The sequence below is a fragment of the Panicum virgatum genome, chromosome 9K (genome assembly GCF_016808335.1).
Source record: "Panicum virgatum strain AP13 chromosome 9K, P.virgatum_v5, whole genome shotgun sequence".
Classification (NCBI taxonomy): Eukaryota; Viridiplantae; Streptophyta; class Magnoliopsida; order Poales; family Poaceae; genus Panicum; species Panicum virgatum.
In genome coordinates, this window is record NC_053144.1 from 17,425,391 (window position 1) to 17,445,137 (window position 19,747).

General features: G+C 43.3%; 1 protein-coding gene across 1 annotated transcript; it reads left to right on the forward strand.

Annotated features, from left to right (window-relative positions):
• Nucleotides 1-14,579: 14,579 nt before the first annotated feature.
• On the forward strand, nt 14,580-19,211 carry LOC120650498 (probable potassium transporter 16). Its single transcript, XM_039927649.1, has 10 exons — nt 14,580-14,906; nt 15,162-15,384; nt 15,617-15,868; nt 15,988-16,038; nt 16,478-16,738; nt 16,931-16,983; nt 17,275-17,401; nt 17,490-17,744; nt 17,875-18,671; nt 18,785-19,211. The coding sequence occupies exons 1-10, from the start codon at nt 14,748-14,750 to the stop codon at nt 19,037-19,039; spliced, it is 2,433 nt and encodes an 810-aa protein (XP_039783583.1). The 5' UTR covers nt 14,580-14,747; the 3' UTR covers nt 19,040-19,211.
• The last annotated feature ends 536 nt before the right edge of the window (nt 19,212-19,747 follow it).

Here is a 19,747-nt window from a genome sequence, read left to right on the forward strand (position 1 = left end):
AGTTGTACGGTAATGAATCATCTGATGTAATAAATGTGTCATCAGCCTCCTGGGACTGATGTTTGGAACACATTTAAGTCTTCTCTTATGAGGGGACGCATCAGTTAATCTTGCTTTCGTCTGTGGAGAGGTGGATGAGATAATCACCACCCCAAATCCCACTGAGCCACCAGCTCCGGTGAGAGAGGAATCTGACATTGATGCTGAGTGGCAGAAAAAGGAAAGGGACTATGCTCCTTTAAAGATGGCTTATGATCTCCAAAAGATAAAGTGGAATAATGCCAACAAGAAATGTGTGGCAGTAATAAAGAACACAATTGATTCTAATATTTTGGGTTCAATTGGAGAGTGTGATTTAGCTGCAGAGTACCTTGAAAAGATAAAGAACCAGTTTACTGGTTCTTCAAAGACTTATGCCACACAGATCATAGAGCAGTTGGTCACAAAGAGGTACTATGGCAATAACGGTAATATAAGAGATCATAACATGGGGATGTGCGCCATGAACTCCAAGCTCAAACCAATGAACTTGGATCTCAAGGAAGAGTTTATGGTGCACCTGGTGTTCGCCTCTCTGCCAAAAGAGTTTGCAACATTCATTGTAAACTATAACCCACAGCCAGAGAAGTGGAATATGGAAAAGGCAATTGGTATGTGTGCGCAAGAGAAAGATAGACTCAAGAAACAGAATGGTGGGTCTATCAATTTTGTGCATAATAACAAGAAAAAGCCCTTCCATGCTGCTTCTTCCCCGAGATCCAAAGACAAAGCCCCTATGCCACAGAAGTATCAGCAACAGCGTCCTCTAGCTCAAGATGAGTGCTTCCACTGCCATGCCAAGGGGCATCGTAAAGCAGATTGTCCTGGCTACTTAAAGATGATAATGGCAAAGAATGGTGAGAATGTAATTTCATTTGTAAATGAATCCCTGTATATACAGTTTTCTAAATCTACTTGGTGGATTGATTCTGGTGCAACTGTGTATGTTGCAAATTCTTTACAGGGATTCCGTTCGACAAGGACTACGCTAAGAAGCGAAAGACACATTAAAGTCGCGAACGGAGTACAAGCAGATGTGGAAGCTGTTGGCGATGTCTCCCTCGAGCTAGTTAATGGTTTAATGCTTGTATTAAAAGATGTTTTATGTGTTCCTTCGCTTCAAAGAAACTTGATCAGTGTATCACGCTTAGACACAGATGGTTTTGGTTGTCATTTTGCGAATGGCAAATGTGAACTATGGTTTGACAATAATTATATTGGTGATGCTTTCCTTTACAATGATTTTTATTTACTATCTATGCGTGATAAAGTGCATTCTGTATGTGATGTGAATGTGAATGAATCCTTGTCAGAGAAAGAAACAAAGAAAAGAAAGAGAACTCAAGATACTTCATCGAAATTATGGCACTGTCGTTTAGGCCATATTTCGAAGGGGAGAATTGAAAGATTAGTGAAGAGTGAAATTCTTCCTCAGCTAGAGTTTTCTGATCTTGAACAATGTGTTGAATGCATTAAAGGAAAATTTGTAAAGCAAATTAAAAAGGGTGCCAAACGAAGTGCAGGAACATTAGAAATAATCCACACTGATATATGTGGCCCGTTTCCTGTGAAAAGTGTGGATGGCTATGATTTGTTCATAACATTCACAGACTTCACTCCCGCTATGGTTACATTTATCCAATTAAAGAAAGATCTGAGGCATTGGATAAATTTAAAATATTCAAAGCTGAGGTTGAAAATCAGCTTGACAAGAGAATTAAAATAGTATGGTCAGACCGTGGAGGGGAGTACTACGGTTGACATACCCCTTATGGACAAGTTCCTGGACTTTTTGCAAGATTTTTACAGGAAAATGGTATAGTTGCCCAATATTCCACACTGGGCGAGCCTCAACAAAATGGAGTAGCTGAAAGACGCAACCGTACACTGATGGATATGGTGTGTAGTATGATGAGTTATTCCACACTACCATTGAGTATGTGGATGGAGGTGTTAAAAACTGCCATCTATATTCTCAACAGAGTGCCACGCAAATCGGTGCCCAAAACACTGTATGAGCTATGGACAGGAAGAGAACCCTCACTGACTCACCTTCGGGTCTGGGGGAGGCCAGCTGATGCTAAAGTGTTTAATCCATGTATTGGAAAATTGGATCCCAAAACTGTAAGCTGCCATTTTATCGGCTATCCTGAAAAGTCAAAAGATTTTCGTTTCTACTGTCCAGACAGACAAACAAAGTTTGTAGAAATGAGACATGCTGTCTTTCTAGAAAATGAAATGATCAGGAGGAGCATGGTACCTAGAGAAATTGACCTTGAGGAGAAGCGGGTGTATGTGCCTACTCCTATGATTCAAGAGCCATTTTTATCACTACCTGTAGATGCTGCACCAAAAGTTCCTGAAATAGTGACGCCAGTACCTTCTTCGGTTGCTGCGCCAACTATTCCAGATATTACGATGACAACATCTGTCGTAACTCCACCCATACCAACAGTGAGCGAAGGTTTGGAACCTGTCATCCAGGAACCGCCTGAACCCGCGGTTGGACATGAGGAGGAGGAGCTGCAGCCCCCTATGGAAAATGTGCCAGAAGTTGAGTCACAAAATGTGCCACAAGTAGTGGCCCTTAGAAGGTCACAAAGAGAAAGAAGGTCAGCTATTTCTAGCGACTATGAAGTTTGTAATACAGAAGAAGTCTATATGGAGGGTGATCCCACTTCATATGAAGAAGCCATGAGAAGTGTTCACTCATCTAAATGGCTGGAAGCTATGAAGGATGAGATGAAATCAATGAGTTCCAATGGTGTTTGGGACATAGAGGAAATTCCTAAAGGAGCCAAAACAGTAGGCTGTAAATGGGTTTACAAGATAAAACATGACACCAAAGGGAATGTAGAAAGGTTCAAAGCACGACTCGTGGCAAAAGGCTTTACGCAAAGAGAAGGGATAGACTATAACGAAACATTTTCTCCGGTTTCGTGTAAAGATTCCTTCAGGATTATAATGGCATTGGTGGCACATTATGACTTAGAGTTACATCAAATGGATGTAAAGACGGCATTCCTTAATGGAGATTTGTATGAAAATGTTTACATGGCACAACCGAAAGGTTTTGTCATGAAAAGAAAAGAACATATGGGGTGTCGCTTAAAGAAATCCATTTATGGATTAAAGCAAGCCTCTAGACAGTGGTATTTAAAGTTTGATGAAACCATAAGGAAATTTGGGTTTAAAGAAAATGAGGAGGACAATTGCATTTATGCAAAGTTCAGAAGTGGAAAATTTATTTTCCTAATCATGTATGTGGATGACATTCTACTTGCTAGTAGCGATGTTGGTCTGCTATTGGAGACAAAGAAATTCTTGTCCTCAAACTTTGATATGAAAGATCTCGGTAAACCTTCATTTGTTTTGAAAACTGAAATTCACCGAGATAGAACAAAGGGGGTATTAGGACTATCACAAAAGGCATACTTAGAAAAGGTTCTAAAGAAGTACAGTATGCATATGTGCAAGCAGATCTTGGTTGCAATAGATTTGGGAAATTTCAATGTCCCAGGAACCAGTATGAGATTGATCAAATGAAAGCGGTTCCATTTGCTTCAGCTGTCGGAAGCCTACAGTATGCTCAAGTTTGTACACACCCTGACTTAGTATTTGTTACCAGGATACTTGGTAGATATCAAAGTAATCCAGGACAGGCACACTGGATCATGGTAAAGAAAGCTTTACGTTATGTGCAAGGCACAAAATGCCTCATGCTAACATACAAAAAATCCGATTCCCTAGAGATAGAAGGGTACTCAGATGCGGATTTTGCGGGGGACATCGATGACCGAAAGTCCACGTCCAGTTTTGTGTTCACACTCGCAGGGGGAGCTATATCGTGGAAAAGCTCAAAACAAAGCGTCACTGCATCATCGACGATGTACACTGAATTTGTGGCATGTTATGAGGCCTCGGGGTAGGTTGAATGGTTAAAGAAATTTATACCCGGTTTAAGAGTGGTAGACAGCATTCGAAGACCACTCAGAATGTACTGCGACAATGAACCAGCAGTGTTTTATGCTCACAACAATAAGTCAAGTGGTGCTGCCAAACACATTGACATAAAGTTTTATGTTGTGAAGGAGAAAATCCAGAATCACTCTATTACACTCGAGCATATAAGCACAAAGAAAATGCTTGTGGATCCGCTCACTAAAGGCTTACCACCCAATGTGTTCATGGAACACATAGCCGGCATGGGTTTAAGAGAAAGCATGTGATTTCTGGAGAATAAAAGGGCCCAAAAAATAAAGAATTTGTTTCAAAACAGTGATGTGTGTGGTAGCTGTTGAGTCTATCAGTCTTGGACCGTGACGATAAAGCATGCTCTATTCATTAATCTGAGATGGAACAACTAAAGAAAAAAGTTCCAAGTTAAAGTATAAAGTTAAAATAAAAAGTGAGATCAAGGGGGAGATGTTGGATTGATCTCCTTCCTAATAGGCCGGGGCGCCCAACCCTTAATGGTTGGTGGGCCCCCACTGTACAGCGCCAAAATAAAAAGGGTGAGGGGCCGGGGCACTGGTAACGAGGTTCACCGCGCCGCCTACACCCTCACCTACAGAAACCCTAAGCCGATCTACTAGGGGGCGCTGGAGCAGCGGGAAGTTCCACCATTGCCGCCGCCAGCCCCGTCACGCCGTCGCCGCCAACGTCCTCGACGCCGTCGCTCCAGCATCGACCTCGCTGCGTCACTTGTCGCCGCCTTTGAGTGGATCTCCATCAACAAACTCGAGATGGCTAGCTCAAGCTCTTCTGTAGGCGCTGAAGGCCTCTACCTCTCTCTCTCTCTCTGTGTGTACTTGTGTAGATCTAGGAACTTCTTGTACTCAGATCATGAAAAAAAAAGAGATCCTCACTGATCTATGTTCTAGTCGATTCTAATAGATTAACAGTTGATGCTCTGTCGCCTGACAATCATATATAGAAGCATAATATGCAGTAGTGCAAGAGATGCCTTGAGAGCCAGAGCAGGCAGCAACTAGCTAATTGTGCCATGTGTATGGTGTATGGTGTGCAGTGTGTGCAGGAATAGGTAAGCAAATCGAAATAATTGTGATGTCCTACATAAATGGCTAATACGACATTGAGAAGTCAGGTGTATGTAGAAATTTTAGAAACAAAGGGTAATCTAACCCTTTCCATTTTAATTTCTAAAAGCAGGCATAACATTTTCTAAAGGGAATGAATGTTAAAGAGTTTACTTGTATTTCAAATCCCCTCCATGTGGAGGCTCGAAGTCGTTGGAGCATGTAACAATTCTTTTTATGAAATTGTACGCTTGTTAGAATTTTAACTTGAGACCTTATCACTCTAGTTTCATTTTGAAATGCGTACACTATATATCTGATTGCACCAAAGAACATAACCTGTTGGGGAAATGGTAGGAAGTTCAATTATTATACTTCGATATAGGAGGCAGGAGATCTAATCACTCTATCTTGATTTTGTTAGAATTTTCGAAAACTTATGAATCATACTTTCATGCATATGAACCCTTGCATTTCACTGGGTCGGTATGGTGGGAGTTTATTTCAAACATATGTGTCGGTGTCCTGACCCGGCGGTCCGGACCCAACTAGTAATGCTGCGTGTTTTCTCGTCCCAGATGTTGATGCAAGAGGCAACACAGTAACACACGGGTTTATCCTGGTTCCGGCCGCGGGGCCGTACGTCCAGCAAGGAGGTGTGCGAGGGCACTGTATTATCTTGCACCGGAGGTGCCTGTAGTAGGGGGTACAGGTGAGGCGAGAGAGGGAGAAAGGCTCCCAAGTCTCTGCTAGAGGAGAAGTTGATTGAGGCGAGTGCCAATATCGGGTGCTCAGTGGTGCTGAGTGTCGCGTTCTATCGAGTGGTCTGACCGCGCGACGACGACGACCCTCTTAAAGGAAGCCCGCCTCCTCCTTTTATAGACACAAGAAGGGACGGTGTACATGCACAGGGGATCGTGGAAGTCGTCGTATTTCCCCCGAATCGCGGGGGTGCAGTGGTCGAGCACTGTGGAAAGTACACTGTGGGGGCATGGCAGTCGTCCTGGGTATCGTCCTTGGTCTTGCAGAGGTCACGCCGGCATCTTGCCAGCCCCAGCAGGCGGCGTGGTCGTCGCTGTAGGGTGTACCATCTTCCAGATGTGGCGTGGTGGCGTTCCGTGGACCCTGCAGGCCAGTGTCTTGCATACTCATGTGCGCCTGCGGTAGTGGGGCACGTGGCGATCCCGGACCCCCCCGGGCGGAGTGCTAGCACGTGCACTAAGGGGTCCGGGAGTCACATGGAGGTCCCGGACCCCCTCGAGGGGGAGGTCCGGGCCTCCGGCTGTTAGAACTGAGCACCCCCCCCTTTGGGGGACACGTGGTGACACCGGACCCCTTCCCGAGCAGGGGACGGGTCCGGGGGCCGTAGGTGTGGTGAGGTGGAGTCCGGAAAGCAAGAGTTGGTAAAATAGTAACGGGGACTATGCCAAGCACGTCTCGTCCCGCGTCGCAGGTTCCCACAGTGCTGCCACAGCATCCGGGATGGCGGAGCAGTGGCCGGAGTTGGCGGACGGGACTCCGGTCACAGCCACTGTGGGGAATGGCGGCCTGACGCCGTCTGTCCTGGGCACTGTGGAGGAGTGGTTGGCATTTAATGCCTCCGTACGACGGGCGGGTGAGCGGCAGGGCTGTTTGTCCTTTACGTCGAGAGGTGGCCTCGACCGAGACGGAGATGATTCGCCCTACTCGAGGGTAGGTTCGCTACCCTCGAGCGAGGCGGAGATGACTCGCCTCCCCGAGGGTAGGCTCGCTACGCTCGAGCGAGGCGGAGATCACCCCACGGGTCCGAGGGGGGGTGCGGATGGGCCGCGTGCTGGGCTTCTTTGAGTCATTTCCTTTCTTCTGGGTTGGAAGAAGGCCGTAGACCTTCGTGGGCTCAGTTGCCTGATATGTGTTTTGCGTTTCTAGAGTGATTTTGGTACCCCGATTATGGTGTCCCTAATCGTGGTCCCCGACAATATGAAAATTTGTTCCCACAGATAGTGTTCGGCTGGCATTATTACCACCATATATAGTATAGTCCCAACTTAGGTCAGGGCATATCATTATTATGTTATTTCAACTTAGGTCAGGGCATATCATTATTATGTTATCACAGAATCCACAAATACTGTTCTTAAAAACGATATAACTTGGATAAGTCATAACAATGGAAGCCGTCATTAGTTAACTTGCATTTGTAATGAGTGGTGTTGTATGCAAGTGCATTTAATCAAGCCCGTCACTGCAGTGACTTGAATTACCGAAAACAACATTTGCTTCAGATTTTTTTTTAGAAAAAGGATTATAAATCCGGCCTCTATGTCCGTGTACGTACACAGATATCCATTTTGCATTCCCTGTGAGTGCCTGTGTATATATGTACCTTTTTAAAGGAAAAAAAACTACTACCATATACGAAGCTCTACCTCGATCGAGAACACTCCTGTTGCACAATGTCTAGTTTAGGTTTCTATAATAATGCTAATAGTCCCGCAAAAATCATGGTACATGCATGTATTAAGTGGGAAAAAAGGGAGAAATAGTGAACTTTATGATTATTGAGTAGTTACTAACTTTCTACTTTTATTTTGATTGTCCAGTTTTTCCCACTTTAATTAATAAGTTATTTCTTGATAAACATGTCAAGTTCAGATTTATATTTTTGTGGTAGTGATAGAATGATGCTGTGTTTAATTTTTCAGTTTTTAATAGTTCTTGATATACATGCTAATAGTTCAGTTTTTAATTTTTCTTCAAGATTTGTTTGCGACCACACTACTAAGAAAGAGCCCCAATAATATGGTAGCAGCAAAAGATGTAATAGCACTAGTCTCTATAGATATATTCTCAACAAGGACTTACAAATTAATTTGCCTTTTGGCCCCCAGGCATAGATCTACTAGTCCATATGGTATCTTGAAATACATAATATCAGAACGTTTAGATTCACACTGACTTTATGAATCAACTCTCACACTCAAAGAAACAAATCTAAATTTAATTTTGTCCCTGAATAAGGTCCTGCTATATGCTAGAAGTGTACCTACTTTTCAAAAGCAGGGACTTCCTGCTGGATATGAACCACATATAGTATTTAGTTATTCACAGGGCAACCAAGTTTCTTGAACAAGTCTTAGGGAGGCAAAAGATATCTGGTGCAAGTGCTTTCAAATATAAATTTGATTGTGACAATTTGCATACTGAGTTGCATGGTTGATTACTTCTAATCTGCCTACGCTATACTGCCTCAGATTAGTTATGTTCTGATTGATATAATTATTTATAAAGATTGTGACTGTTGTATATGTAATTTTGCAAATAGCTCTCCAGGATCAGGATTATTTTGTCATTAACATGTTAAAAAACGGTGAAGTAGGGTGGTAATGAATCATGGTCCTAGTAGTCCATTCACAATCCAACTTAGCCCTTATATAACTTAACTCAAAATTGTATAAGATTAAAGCCCGGCCTTTTAAGATCAAACCCTTAGATTATCTAGGCTAAATTTTATGGCCTTTACTACCAGTTACTACTGACTGATTAGTTGCATGGCTTACATGTTGAGATATGGGGTATTGATCAGATGCTTATTTGGCAAGAATTTAATTCATATAGACAAGTATCGAACGTACTGGATCCAAGTATCTGGCATTAAGAATTTTAACTTGTGTATAGATGAATTCTTTGCATTTTTAAAATGCTTTCTAAAGGTATAAAATTTGCGAAGTGATAGCATTGATCATGTACACGCACTACCAACAATAATTCAATCACAACTTAATTATATATTACTCGGTCATGCAGAAAGTTCTACGAAAAAAAATATATATGAGGTGCACATTTATTTCAAGTACTGACTAGACCGACTTCTCTACTTGACTTCTTTTCTCACGCTAGCTAGGTCGTAACTGCTGGAAGAAGAACTTTTCTGAGTTCTGACAGATTACGTTGAAACATTTTGCAGGGTATCATTTTCTGTCAATTTATATGGGTAGGTCAGGCGTCATCTCTCGTTTGCTATTTCTGTCCCTTGTGTGTAGATTTAACGTCCTTCTAACGATCTTTTTGACAGGTCATGCATGTATTTGTCAATTTAGGAACAGTAAACGTTTGGAAAAGCCCGGCATGTAATAGTATGTGTCTGTGTAGACAGACGAATTCCTCATCTAGAATTCTACTAGATAGGACAGAAAAGCCGTTAAACCATAGAGCAGAGTTCCGATGTTCCGAAAGCAATAGTCACAGGTTTACAAGCTCCATGCGTGATTCACGTGATGGTATCGATCAAACTGATAAAGATGTGTACTTTTTTGGGATTACCTTCAATTCTTTGATGCATGTAAATGTCACTTCCTTTCCCAGTAAAAAGGTGTGGTAAGAAAAAAAAACCACTAAGGACCGTGATTTCCACACAGGCTCATCTACAATTCTCTAAAAGCCTGATCTGCGTGCATCTTTCTGAAAGAAACATTGCACTGCATGATGCTTGCATTGCGAGACAATCAGTCCCGATAGCTAGTGTGACGGAACCGTCAAATTAAAACTCCAAATTAAACGTAATGACCATCATTTGAACACATCGGGCGCATTAGTTTAATGGTTTAATTTGGCGATCCTTTCTCAACCCACGGCCCGATCGAAACAACACCGGTAGTCCCACGCGAAGGTGGGCGCAGATGGTACAAACATGACAAATATTTAAAATTATACGGCAAGACGGAAAAGGAAAAAACCACAATCTTTACAACACGAGTTTAAATACAGCAATTTTATAAAGTCGGTTCAAATACATACATAATTTACATGTTTTACCACTCCAGAGATACGAGTTCGAATAACAAGAGAAAGGTCTACATTCCCTTACTTTTACACTTCTGCCTATGCACAACCGGTCAGACCGGTTCAGACAACCGGTCAGACCGGCTGCAAGAAAACCCTGCGAATACCGGTCAGACCGGTCCACTAACCGGTCAGACTGGTCCAACAAAATATGAGGGGCTGCAACTCTGCCCTTAAGTGTGCAACCCAACAACTCTCTAACCTAGGGGTCTCGATCCACGACTTCCTACCCCTCTGCATCCCGGCGGATAAATTTGACGCAGCAGGGGCAAAAATCCACGTCTGGGTGCCCTGAAATAAAAGTATGGTGGCAACAAACCCTGAGCAACTAATACTCAGCAAGACTTACCCGACCAGTGGGTATAACTTAGCCCACACATCTAGACATGCAAGACATTTGGCTGGTGGTTTATTTTGCAGAAAAGCATCTAAAAGTGGATGTTTATTTTCAATATTTTAGCTCCAGGTTCTATATAGATTAACCTCAATCTAATATTTGCACAATTCAGCTATTGCACACAAGGTGAAGCAATCATAATAATTCAAGGTTTTCAACATTATATATATAATTCACCATCTAACATTTTGGTACGATGCAGCAAAGAGATCAAGACCCTCATATCCGCGAGACACGGCGAATCGATTCGATTTAACCTTGCAAGATGGGCCTAACCAACACGGCACGCAAAAGCCCCGTCGGACCCCACACACCAACCTTTTCCCTCCTCGCTTCGAACTACAGGAACCAGCCCAACGACATATGGTCAGCCGAGCTCAACGTGAGACCACCAAAAGTAAACATGTGCATCCCCAATTCTCCGCGACTACTCGACTACCCCAGGAGTTGGGTGCGGGTTCTTGTACTTTCGAAGCAAAGCAGTACTCGGCTTACCGGTTTCGACTATCTTCTACTCCCGGTATGCGGTTAGTACAGTTCAATCCCCGATCAGCACTGCCGACAACGACCGGTCCTTAATCGACACGAACGGGGCTAAGACACCCAGGAACCCTGTCCTGCTACCATACCTATATATCATCATCATTCCCCGTCCGGTCTCAAATTTCCTTTCATTCCATATCAAATTCAATACTCATGTACTGGAATACGAATCTATCCTATCTTTCGCGAGTAACCGGAAATTACTCGACTTCTAAATATCCTATATCTCGCGAGTGACAAGAATTCACTCGACTTCTATCGAGAACCATTAAGCATATCACTTCTATCGTCCTATACACACTAGTATAACTCAAGAAAGTCTAGGGTTCATGCAACTAGGGTTCCAAACAGTTCCTAAACTTAATGCACAAGTAATTAAAACATATATAGGTGTCATAATTTGAAATAGTAGAATGTGCACCGGGGCTTGCCTTGCGTCTACTGCTCAGTACTGGGGTGAGTTGGGCCTTGGGCCGACTCCAAACGATCCTCCTGCTGTGGGGCTTGCCCCTGTGGCCCCTGTGGCTCCGCAACCACCTCGTATATCACTTCCTCCGCGGCGGCTGCTACACATATGCATATGCATATGACATGAGAAAGGCATGCATGATTTATAAAATTACAAGTAACCATTAACCACATTAATTTCTAACCATTTGCACCAACTAACCCCAATTCAACCTTCTCAACTCTGCTAGCACCGGTCAGACCGGTCTGGCCTGTGCGCACCTCGATACCAAAAATCTGTAGTATCCAGATGTATTCTCGGAGTATCCGAACTCCCAAGTCCGGAGAATCCGGACCTAACTCTGGAATGTCTAGATCACTACAAACCCGGAGTATCCGATCCAATGGCCGGACTGTCCGGGTCCCTCCGACCGGTCAGACCGGTCCAACCCAGACCAAAAGCTGGAATCCTTGGCGCGGCGAAAATCGCCCACAAGTTCTTAAACCCTTCTAGGCACTAGTTCAAGGATACATTTAGACGTTTTTGACCAGAGGAAATCATCTAAGATCATCTAGAAAAGGAGATCGATTCATTCCTAGCTAGAGTACCTTGGATAAGTCCTTTTCACACGAAGAACTTGAATCCACTACTCCCCAGGGAGGGAATCGCGAAGAAGAAGCTTCCCCACGCCGATTTGATTCTTTCTAGGCCTTGGAATCAAATGGAAATGATGGATTGGGAATTTAGGGCTTTGGGGAGGGGGAGAGCTCGGGAGGGGCGAGTTCAGCACGGGGTGAGACTGAGGAAGTTGGTGAGAGAGGGAGTGAGGTTTACATAATGTGGGGCCAACAAAATGGTTGAGTCAGCCCCCAACCGGTCAGACCGGTTGCCCAGACCGGTCAGACCGGTCAGGGCCAGGCTGACAGAATCAAGTTTGAGTTGGTGATTTGTCGCATGAGTTTTGAACTAATGACTGTGGTTAGTTTAATTACAAGTAATTAACACATGTGCTGTTACAGCTAGGTAAGTCTGACCATTATTGCAATAAATTCCAAAGCACGCAGTAATGTGCATGCTAGCTGAAAAGGTGTAAATGCTGTTACATTTAGCGGTATATAGTCGGAAATCCAATCGGACGCGCGAGCGTTGCCTGGCATGCGGGCGCTCGATTTTTCTGACAGGTGCGCAGACGCATGCACACACCACATATGATGTGATGCATACTTTAATTAGTTTTCATTTCCCTTCTCCGCGTGAACCAACAGCCAGCAGTAGCCGGCACAAGCGGTAATCCGAGCATGACTTTTTCTTTTCTTTTTTATTAGATTTTTTGTTCCTTAATATTTTACTTCACAACATTTTGTAAATACACAACTTACGAACATAAATTTTGTTTTCATATAATGTGTGCATACAATTTTATGCTTTTTTATTTTGCACAACTTATGAACATGAGTCTGTGTTTTTGTAAACTTATGAACATAAATTTTTGTTTCATATAACGTGTGCATACAATTTATGCTTTTTTATTTGCATAACTTATGAACAGGAGTCTATGTGCATAATTTTTGTAGTACAATTTATGCACATAAATTTTATGTCATGCAATTTATGCAAATATTTTTGTGCTTCATGCATAACTTATGAACATATTGTTTATATGTAAATTTATATTTTTACAGTTTTTAATAAATGATGTATATAATTTTTTATTTTATAATTGTTTTTAATGATTCATCTTTACATATATTTTTTTAAAATTTATATTGACAAATTTTGGTTTTATATTTTTATTCGTATATATATTTTGTTTGGAGGGATAAAAGAGAACGAAGGGCCACGGCGTGCATGGCCTCAGTCCGACACTCGAATGGGGTCTGCAGTAGGTACTACTATACTAGTGAGTGTGCGGACCACGGGGAGCCCGAGAGGGGAGCCGCCCAGCGGGTAATGCGGTGGGTGGTTTGATCGAGCGCTAGGACAGCTCATGACGCGCGCGCGAATTAGAAAGACCCATATATAGTACTACCTTGGATGAGAAATCGGAGGCATGGCACCACATGCTTAGAAAGTTTGAAGCATACCCAAATAGTTTAATTATAAACACTATTATCAGTAGTATATATAAAAGATGGTAAATGTACGCCGAAATTGACTAGCACTCTCTTTTTTTTTTGGAGAAGTCGAAATTGACTGCTCCAAATTTGAACTCAGAGCATATATATATATATATATATTGCTTAATTATAGGGGACGACGAAGACTGAATACCAGTTGAGATCCAACACTGCTTATTATCTGAAACCGTGCTAATACATACGCAGTTACGCATGCACGCCCATACAGTTCTAGGTTCTAGGTTCCCATTCCATAAAAAAAAAAAGTTCTAGGTTCCCAAAAAGTCCACACACACGGCAGCCACGCATACAGATGCGCATGGCACACGCATTGGGGAACTGATCGTGTGAATAATCTAGCGTCAACTCATCCAACGCGCTGGCTGTGCTGACAGCGATGGATGCCGCCACGCGCCGACGCGCAGCAGGTTGACGAGGCGGCCCCCGCTTCTTCTTCTTGGTCCCCGCCGGCCGATCACTGGGTCCCCACCGCAGCCGTCGCTGGCTGCCGCAGCTAGCGGCGACTTCCGCGTACACATCTCAGCTGGATTAGTGGACGACGGAGGACCCAGTCAAGGTTGACGCTGGCAAGCCGCGAGATTCGTGGAATCGTGGAAAAGTAGACTGATGCCGTGTTTAGATGGAACGCAAAAATTTTTGCGACGGAATCTTCTTAATTTGAAGTACTAAATAAAGTCTATTTATAAAATTTTTTAAACAGATGGTTTGTAAATCACGAGACGAATCTAATGATGCTAATTAATCCATAACTAACCTATAATTAGCGGATGGTTACTGTAGCATCACTGTTGCAAATCATGGATTAAGTAGGCTCATTAGATTCGTCTCGCGATTTACAGCCCATCCATGCAAAAAAATTTGTAAATAGACTTCATTTAGTACTCCATGCATGTGTCAAAACATTCGATATGATGTTTTTTTTATATTTACAGGTAAAGATCTAAACAAGCCCTGATCCAACGAGCAAATATGGTTAGAAAGGCTGGCAAGGCAAGTAACTCTGAACGAGCATACGTGAGGTGTGAGATTAATCTGCAGGGACTGTTGAATTTCCGGGAATGAACAAGTCCCCAAGGACGACGACGCTCAAGTCTGAAAACCAGGCTAGCTGCTGGGAAGATTGGTTGGTTATAAAAGGCGCCTCAGATCTGCAGGGTGACAGGAGCAGCCGGGAAGTGAACAGCACCGTACCCAGAGAGGCAAAAAGAACGGCGTGAGGTGGCCGAGCCTTTTTTGCGCGCGGTGGTTAGAGAGGTCTAGTAGAGTATATAGCTGCGGTGCGCGACGTCGACGGCGGGGCAGTTTCCCGGCCGGATAGGAAGATGGCGCCCCATGGCAGCGCCGCCCGGGGCAGCATGGAGATCGTCCCCTACAGCGGCGAGCTGGACCTGGAGCTGCCGCCCGCGGTGGTCGACGTCAAGCGCCAGGACTCGCTCTACCGCGACGCCACCATGCCAGCCCACGCCGGCCACCACGGACAGGTACGCGGCATGCATGGTCACAGAATCATCATCAGCTAATAGGTGTCCTTGAGATCCATGATCCTTGCCGACGACGTCCATGGCGGATGATCCTCCTGTGCCACGCCACCCACTGATTCGCCACAATCTAGTATACGCTCGTACTTGAGGGCGCGCGGAATTCAATATAATTATTAATTTATACCAACTTGCCGTTCTTACATGATAGATCCTTAATTATTATGGTTGATGCATGCATGGTACATCCATCATCAGGAGAGCTGGGTTCGGACGCTACGGCTGGCATTCCAGTGCGTGGGGATCCTGTACGCCGACCTCGGCACCTCGCCGCTGTACGTGTACGCCAACACCTTCAAGAAGGGCGTCGGCCACCCGGACGACGTCCTCGGCGTCCTCTCCATCATCATCTACAGCTTCATCCTCTTCACCATGATCAAGATCGTCTTCATCGCCCTCTACGCCAACGATGACGGCGACGGTGCGTTGCGCAAAGGGCCTTAATTAATTTGACATACAGCACACACAAGTTCGTTCCCACTGGATTAGATTTGATCAAGTAGCTGCTAGATAGTCCTGTAGAATTAGATGCAACATCACTATCATTCGTACTCTAGCTATCATCAAGATGGCGAGCTGAGCAAGAAGAAATTGTAGAGGTGTGTAACTGCAGACGACACTGACATGCAACTGTACTCTTTCCTCTCTGTCAGGTGGCACGTTTGCACTCTACTCGTTGATCTCCCGGTACGCCAAGGTGTGCCTCATCCCGAACCAGCAGGCCGAAGACGAGCTCGTGTCGAGGTACAGGCACCGCGCCAAGCCGTCGGCGACGCTGAGGAGAGCTCAGTGGATGAAGAACCTGCTGGAGACGAGCAAGGCGGCCAAGATCTCCCTCTTCTTCCTCACCATCCTTGCGACAGCGCTGGCCATCAGTGACAGCATGCTAACTCCTCCGATATCCGGTACGTACTCTCTATCTACAAATGGATATGTAGATATGTGTCTGTTCATGACTGATTGTTCATGGCGTTTATTTGGACGATGGCCTGACATGACGACTTTGCATGTTTAAATGGTGCAGTGCTTGCAGCTGTCAACGGTCTGAGGGTGAGAGCACCTCATCTAACAACAGGTACGGTAACAATGGAGAAATAAACTACGTATTAGTACAGAATGCTTATATTTTGCTTGCATAGTCTAGTGATCTTATACAATTAATCTTTGGAGATACGCTAATAAGGGAAATCAGGACACAAGACTTTATGTCACTACTTGCTGCAAATAGTCATCATCCCTGTCTAGATATACATAGATGTAGTCGTGTCGCCAGTTTCAGTTATTCAGTATACGTGCACAAAATTTCTTCTGGGGAAATCTCACGGACAGTGCACCCCCAAGCTAAGTAACTGCGGAAATTGACTGATTGAACAGGTCAAGCAACCTAGTCCACAAGATTACGTGTCTCAGCCCTTTTTTTTCTTTATGAAAACTCTTATAAATACAGAAAAAGGTCACGTGTGTTGCCCGGCATGTGGTAGTTATTAACTTCTAAAATGGTTACTTGTGAGCAGATCAAACGGTATGGATAACGGTGGGGATTCTGGTGGTTCTCTTTGCGGTCCAGCGCTTTGGCACCGACAAAATTGGTTACGCATTTGCGCCGGTGGTTTTTGTGTGGCTGCTCCTTATGGCAGCTATTGGGATCTATAACATGGTCAAGTACGACATTGGCGTCTTGAAGGCTTTCAACGCAAAATATATCGTCGACTATTTCCGAAGGAACAAAAAGAAAGGATGGGTCTCATTGGGTGAAATTCTCCTTTGCTTCACAGGTATGCACTATATATAAACCTATACCACAGAATTATTGCATTGGCTGGTAGCAAATAGGGACGAGATGGTCCACACTACAATCCTCCTTGCCAAACGAAATTATTAATGCAAAATCTCTTGGACAGAATCAACTTGTTCTGTAGTTTTGTTTATACTGTTTATTTATAAAAAAGACTGTTCTTCTTTGACAGGCACAGAAGCTCTTTTTGCTGATATGGGATACTTCAGCATCAGATCGATCCAGGTACGAGATTATTTAGACATTTTGGTAAATAAAGAAGTACTTCAAACTATTCTGATATCTGAAGGGGAAGAACAAAAATGATCTTGTGACCACAGGGGATTACTAGCTATACATGTAGTGTTAATTTCAATTACTATATATCTTCTTTCAAGACGTTCGCATGACAATGAAAATGGATTTAATTATGGATCACTACTTGAACTTATGGAAGTTGAACTGTTTCCATTTATGTTGGTATATGGCACAAACATCATTATGGTGGTAATAAGGAAACTACTTTTTATCTTTCAGCTGAGCTTCACTTTTGGCTTATTACCTTCGGTGTTGCTCACATATATTGGACAAGCAGCATACCTGAGGAAACACATAGACATGTCTGTGGCTGACATACCTAATGTTTTCTTCAATTCAATCCCAAGTACGTGACACAAATAGTAGCCTTTGTTATTACTTTCTTGATTACTATTAAACCAAAAATTAAATGGATATTCTCTTGTATGATGCAGGATCTTTATTTTGGCCAACCTTTGTCCTAGCTCTCATTACATCAGTCATTGGAAGCCAAGCTATGATCTCGTGTGCCGTTGCAACCATGTCTCATTTACAAGCACTCAACTGTTTTCCAAGGGTCAAGATACTACATACATCAAGGCGTTATTCAGGCCACCTGTACATCCCTGAAGTGAACATCTTCCTTTGTATTGCTGCTTGTGTTATAACCATAAGCTTCCGGACAACTGGTTTCATTGCAAAAGCACATGGTAAGAAGTCTAAAAGTTGAATTAATGATTGTTGAATGCTCTATTTTATATTTCTGCAGCAATGTTTATCCATATTTCAATAGTTTTCATTGATGCCACTTACTATATTTCTGTCTATATACTTGTACAGAAATTTGTGTGGTCCTTGTGATGGTGATCACAACCCTATTGATGACAATAGTGATGCTCCTTGTGTGGAAGGTAAACATTTGGTGGATTGCCATCTTCTTCATTGTCTACATATCAACAGAGTCCATCTACACAGCTGCAGTTTTATATAAGTTCACCAAGGGACCTTATCTGCCACTGGCTATGTCAGCTATTCTCATGTTAATCATGATTGTCTGGCACTACGTGCATGTCAAACGGTACAAATATGAGCTTGAGCATACTGTGTCACGCGATGAGGTGAAAGATCTACTTGAACGTCGGGACCTAAAGAGGGTCCCAGGACTAGGGCTTTTCTACACTGAGTTGGTTCAAGGCATACCACCCATATTCCCACATCTAATCGAGAAGATTCCTACCATTCACTCAGTGATTGTCTTCATCACGGTGAAGCGTTTGCCAATTCCCCATGTTGATGTCTCGGAGCGCTTCCTCTTTCGACAAGTGGAGCCCAAAGAGTTAATGGTGTTCCGTTGTGTGGCAAGATATGGGTACCGCGACAAGCTCGAGATGGCCAACGATTTTGTTAAAGTCCTAGTTGAGTACCTCCAATACTATGTTAGGGACTTAAACCTCTATGGAGTTGGTGATGAGCCATTGAAGATTATCTTCCATAGCGCTCGTGTTGACAGCTTTACTTGGGAGAGGAAGCCCTCAGGACATGCCATCTATGCTGAGGAGATGCTTACACCAGCCCAATCTTTTTCGGAGCTCACAATGCATCCGGTCTCCATGAGTAGTAGATTGGCACATTTCCAGGTAAAAATTAATACATGAATGGATTTGTTTGTTTAGAAACATTCTTGTTGTAAATTGGATGCCCTCATTAGGTGGTGCGCTAATCATATAAATACTCTTTTCTAATAACACAGGCGGGGAAAATGAACCTAGAGGAGATGTTGAAGATTGAGGAAGATCAAAAGATCATCCAGCGCGAGGTGGATAATGGTGTTGTTTATATAGTTGGGGAGAGTGAAGTAGTAGCCAAGCCTCACTCTAACTTGTTAAAGAAGATTATTGTGAACTACATCTACAATTTTCTAAGGAAAAATTCAAGAAATGGAGAGAAGATGCTATCCATTCCAAGAGGCCAACTACTCAAGGTTGGGATAACCTACGAGATCTAAGGTCTCACATAAGTTCATATATTAACAAGAATGATGTATTTTCCTTAGATGCATGTTGATATGTGATAGTGATGAGAGCTTACGGACGCAATGTCTAATAGATAAATATATATTTCAAGAGCTCAATATGTCTAATACAATGGTGTGATGATGTGAGCCAACATTTTAAGCATCAAACTGTTCTTCCATTAACTGCAAAACAAAACTAGCAAATAATTATGTGCGCGCGGTCTTATTGGATTCACTTAAATGGTACTTCATTTAACCAGCAAGATGAAGTGAGCAACCAGAACTAATGGATCAACGTAAAATTAGAAGATGGCATGAAACTAATTGATCCTCCCAACCAGCAGGTACATACACATGCATATAACCTAGAACTCTCCTCAGTTATTAGACGATGCAATACCCGTTACAAGAATTAAACGTCCAGTAGTCCTCCTGATGCAGATCTAGAACTCATGCAAGATAGATATATCACAATTTGAAATGCTGCTTTAAATCCTTATATTATATTTAAGGACAAAAGGATCATACCGTCCAACTTAATGAATGTTTCTCGGTCCACGTAAGCCCCACTGCCAAGGGGCATAGGAAGCCCTAGAGCCACCAGCTAGTGTCATAGATGTGACCTATTTTCTCTATGTCGTACCATACGGTAGGAAAGAGATCCGGCCGAGCAAGTCCAATCAGCCCATGGAGTGCCCC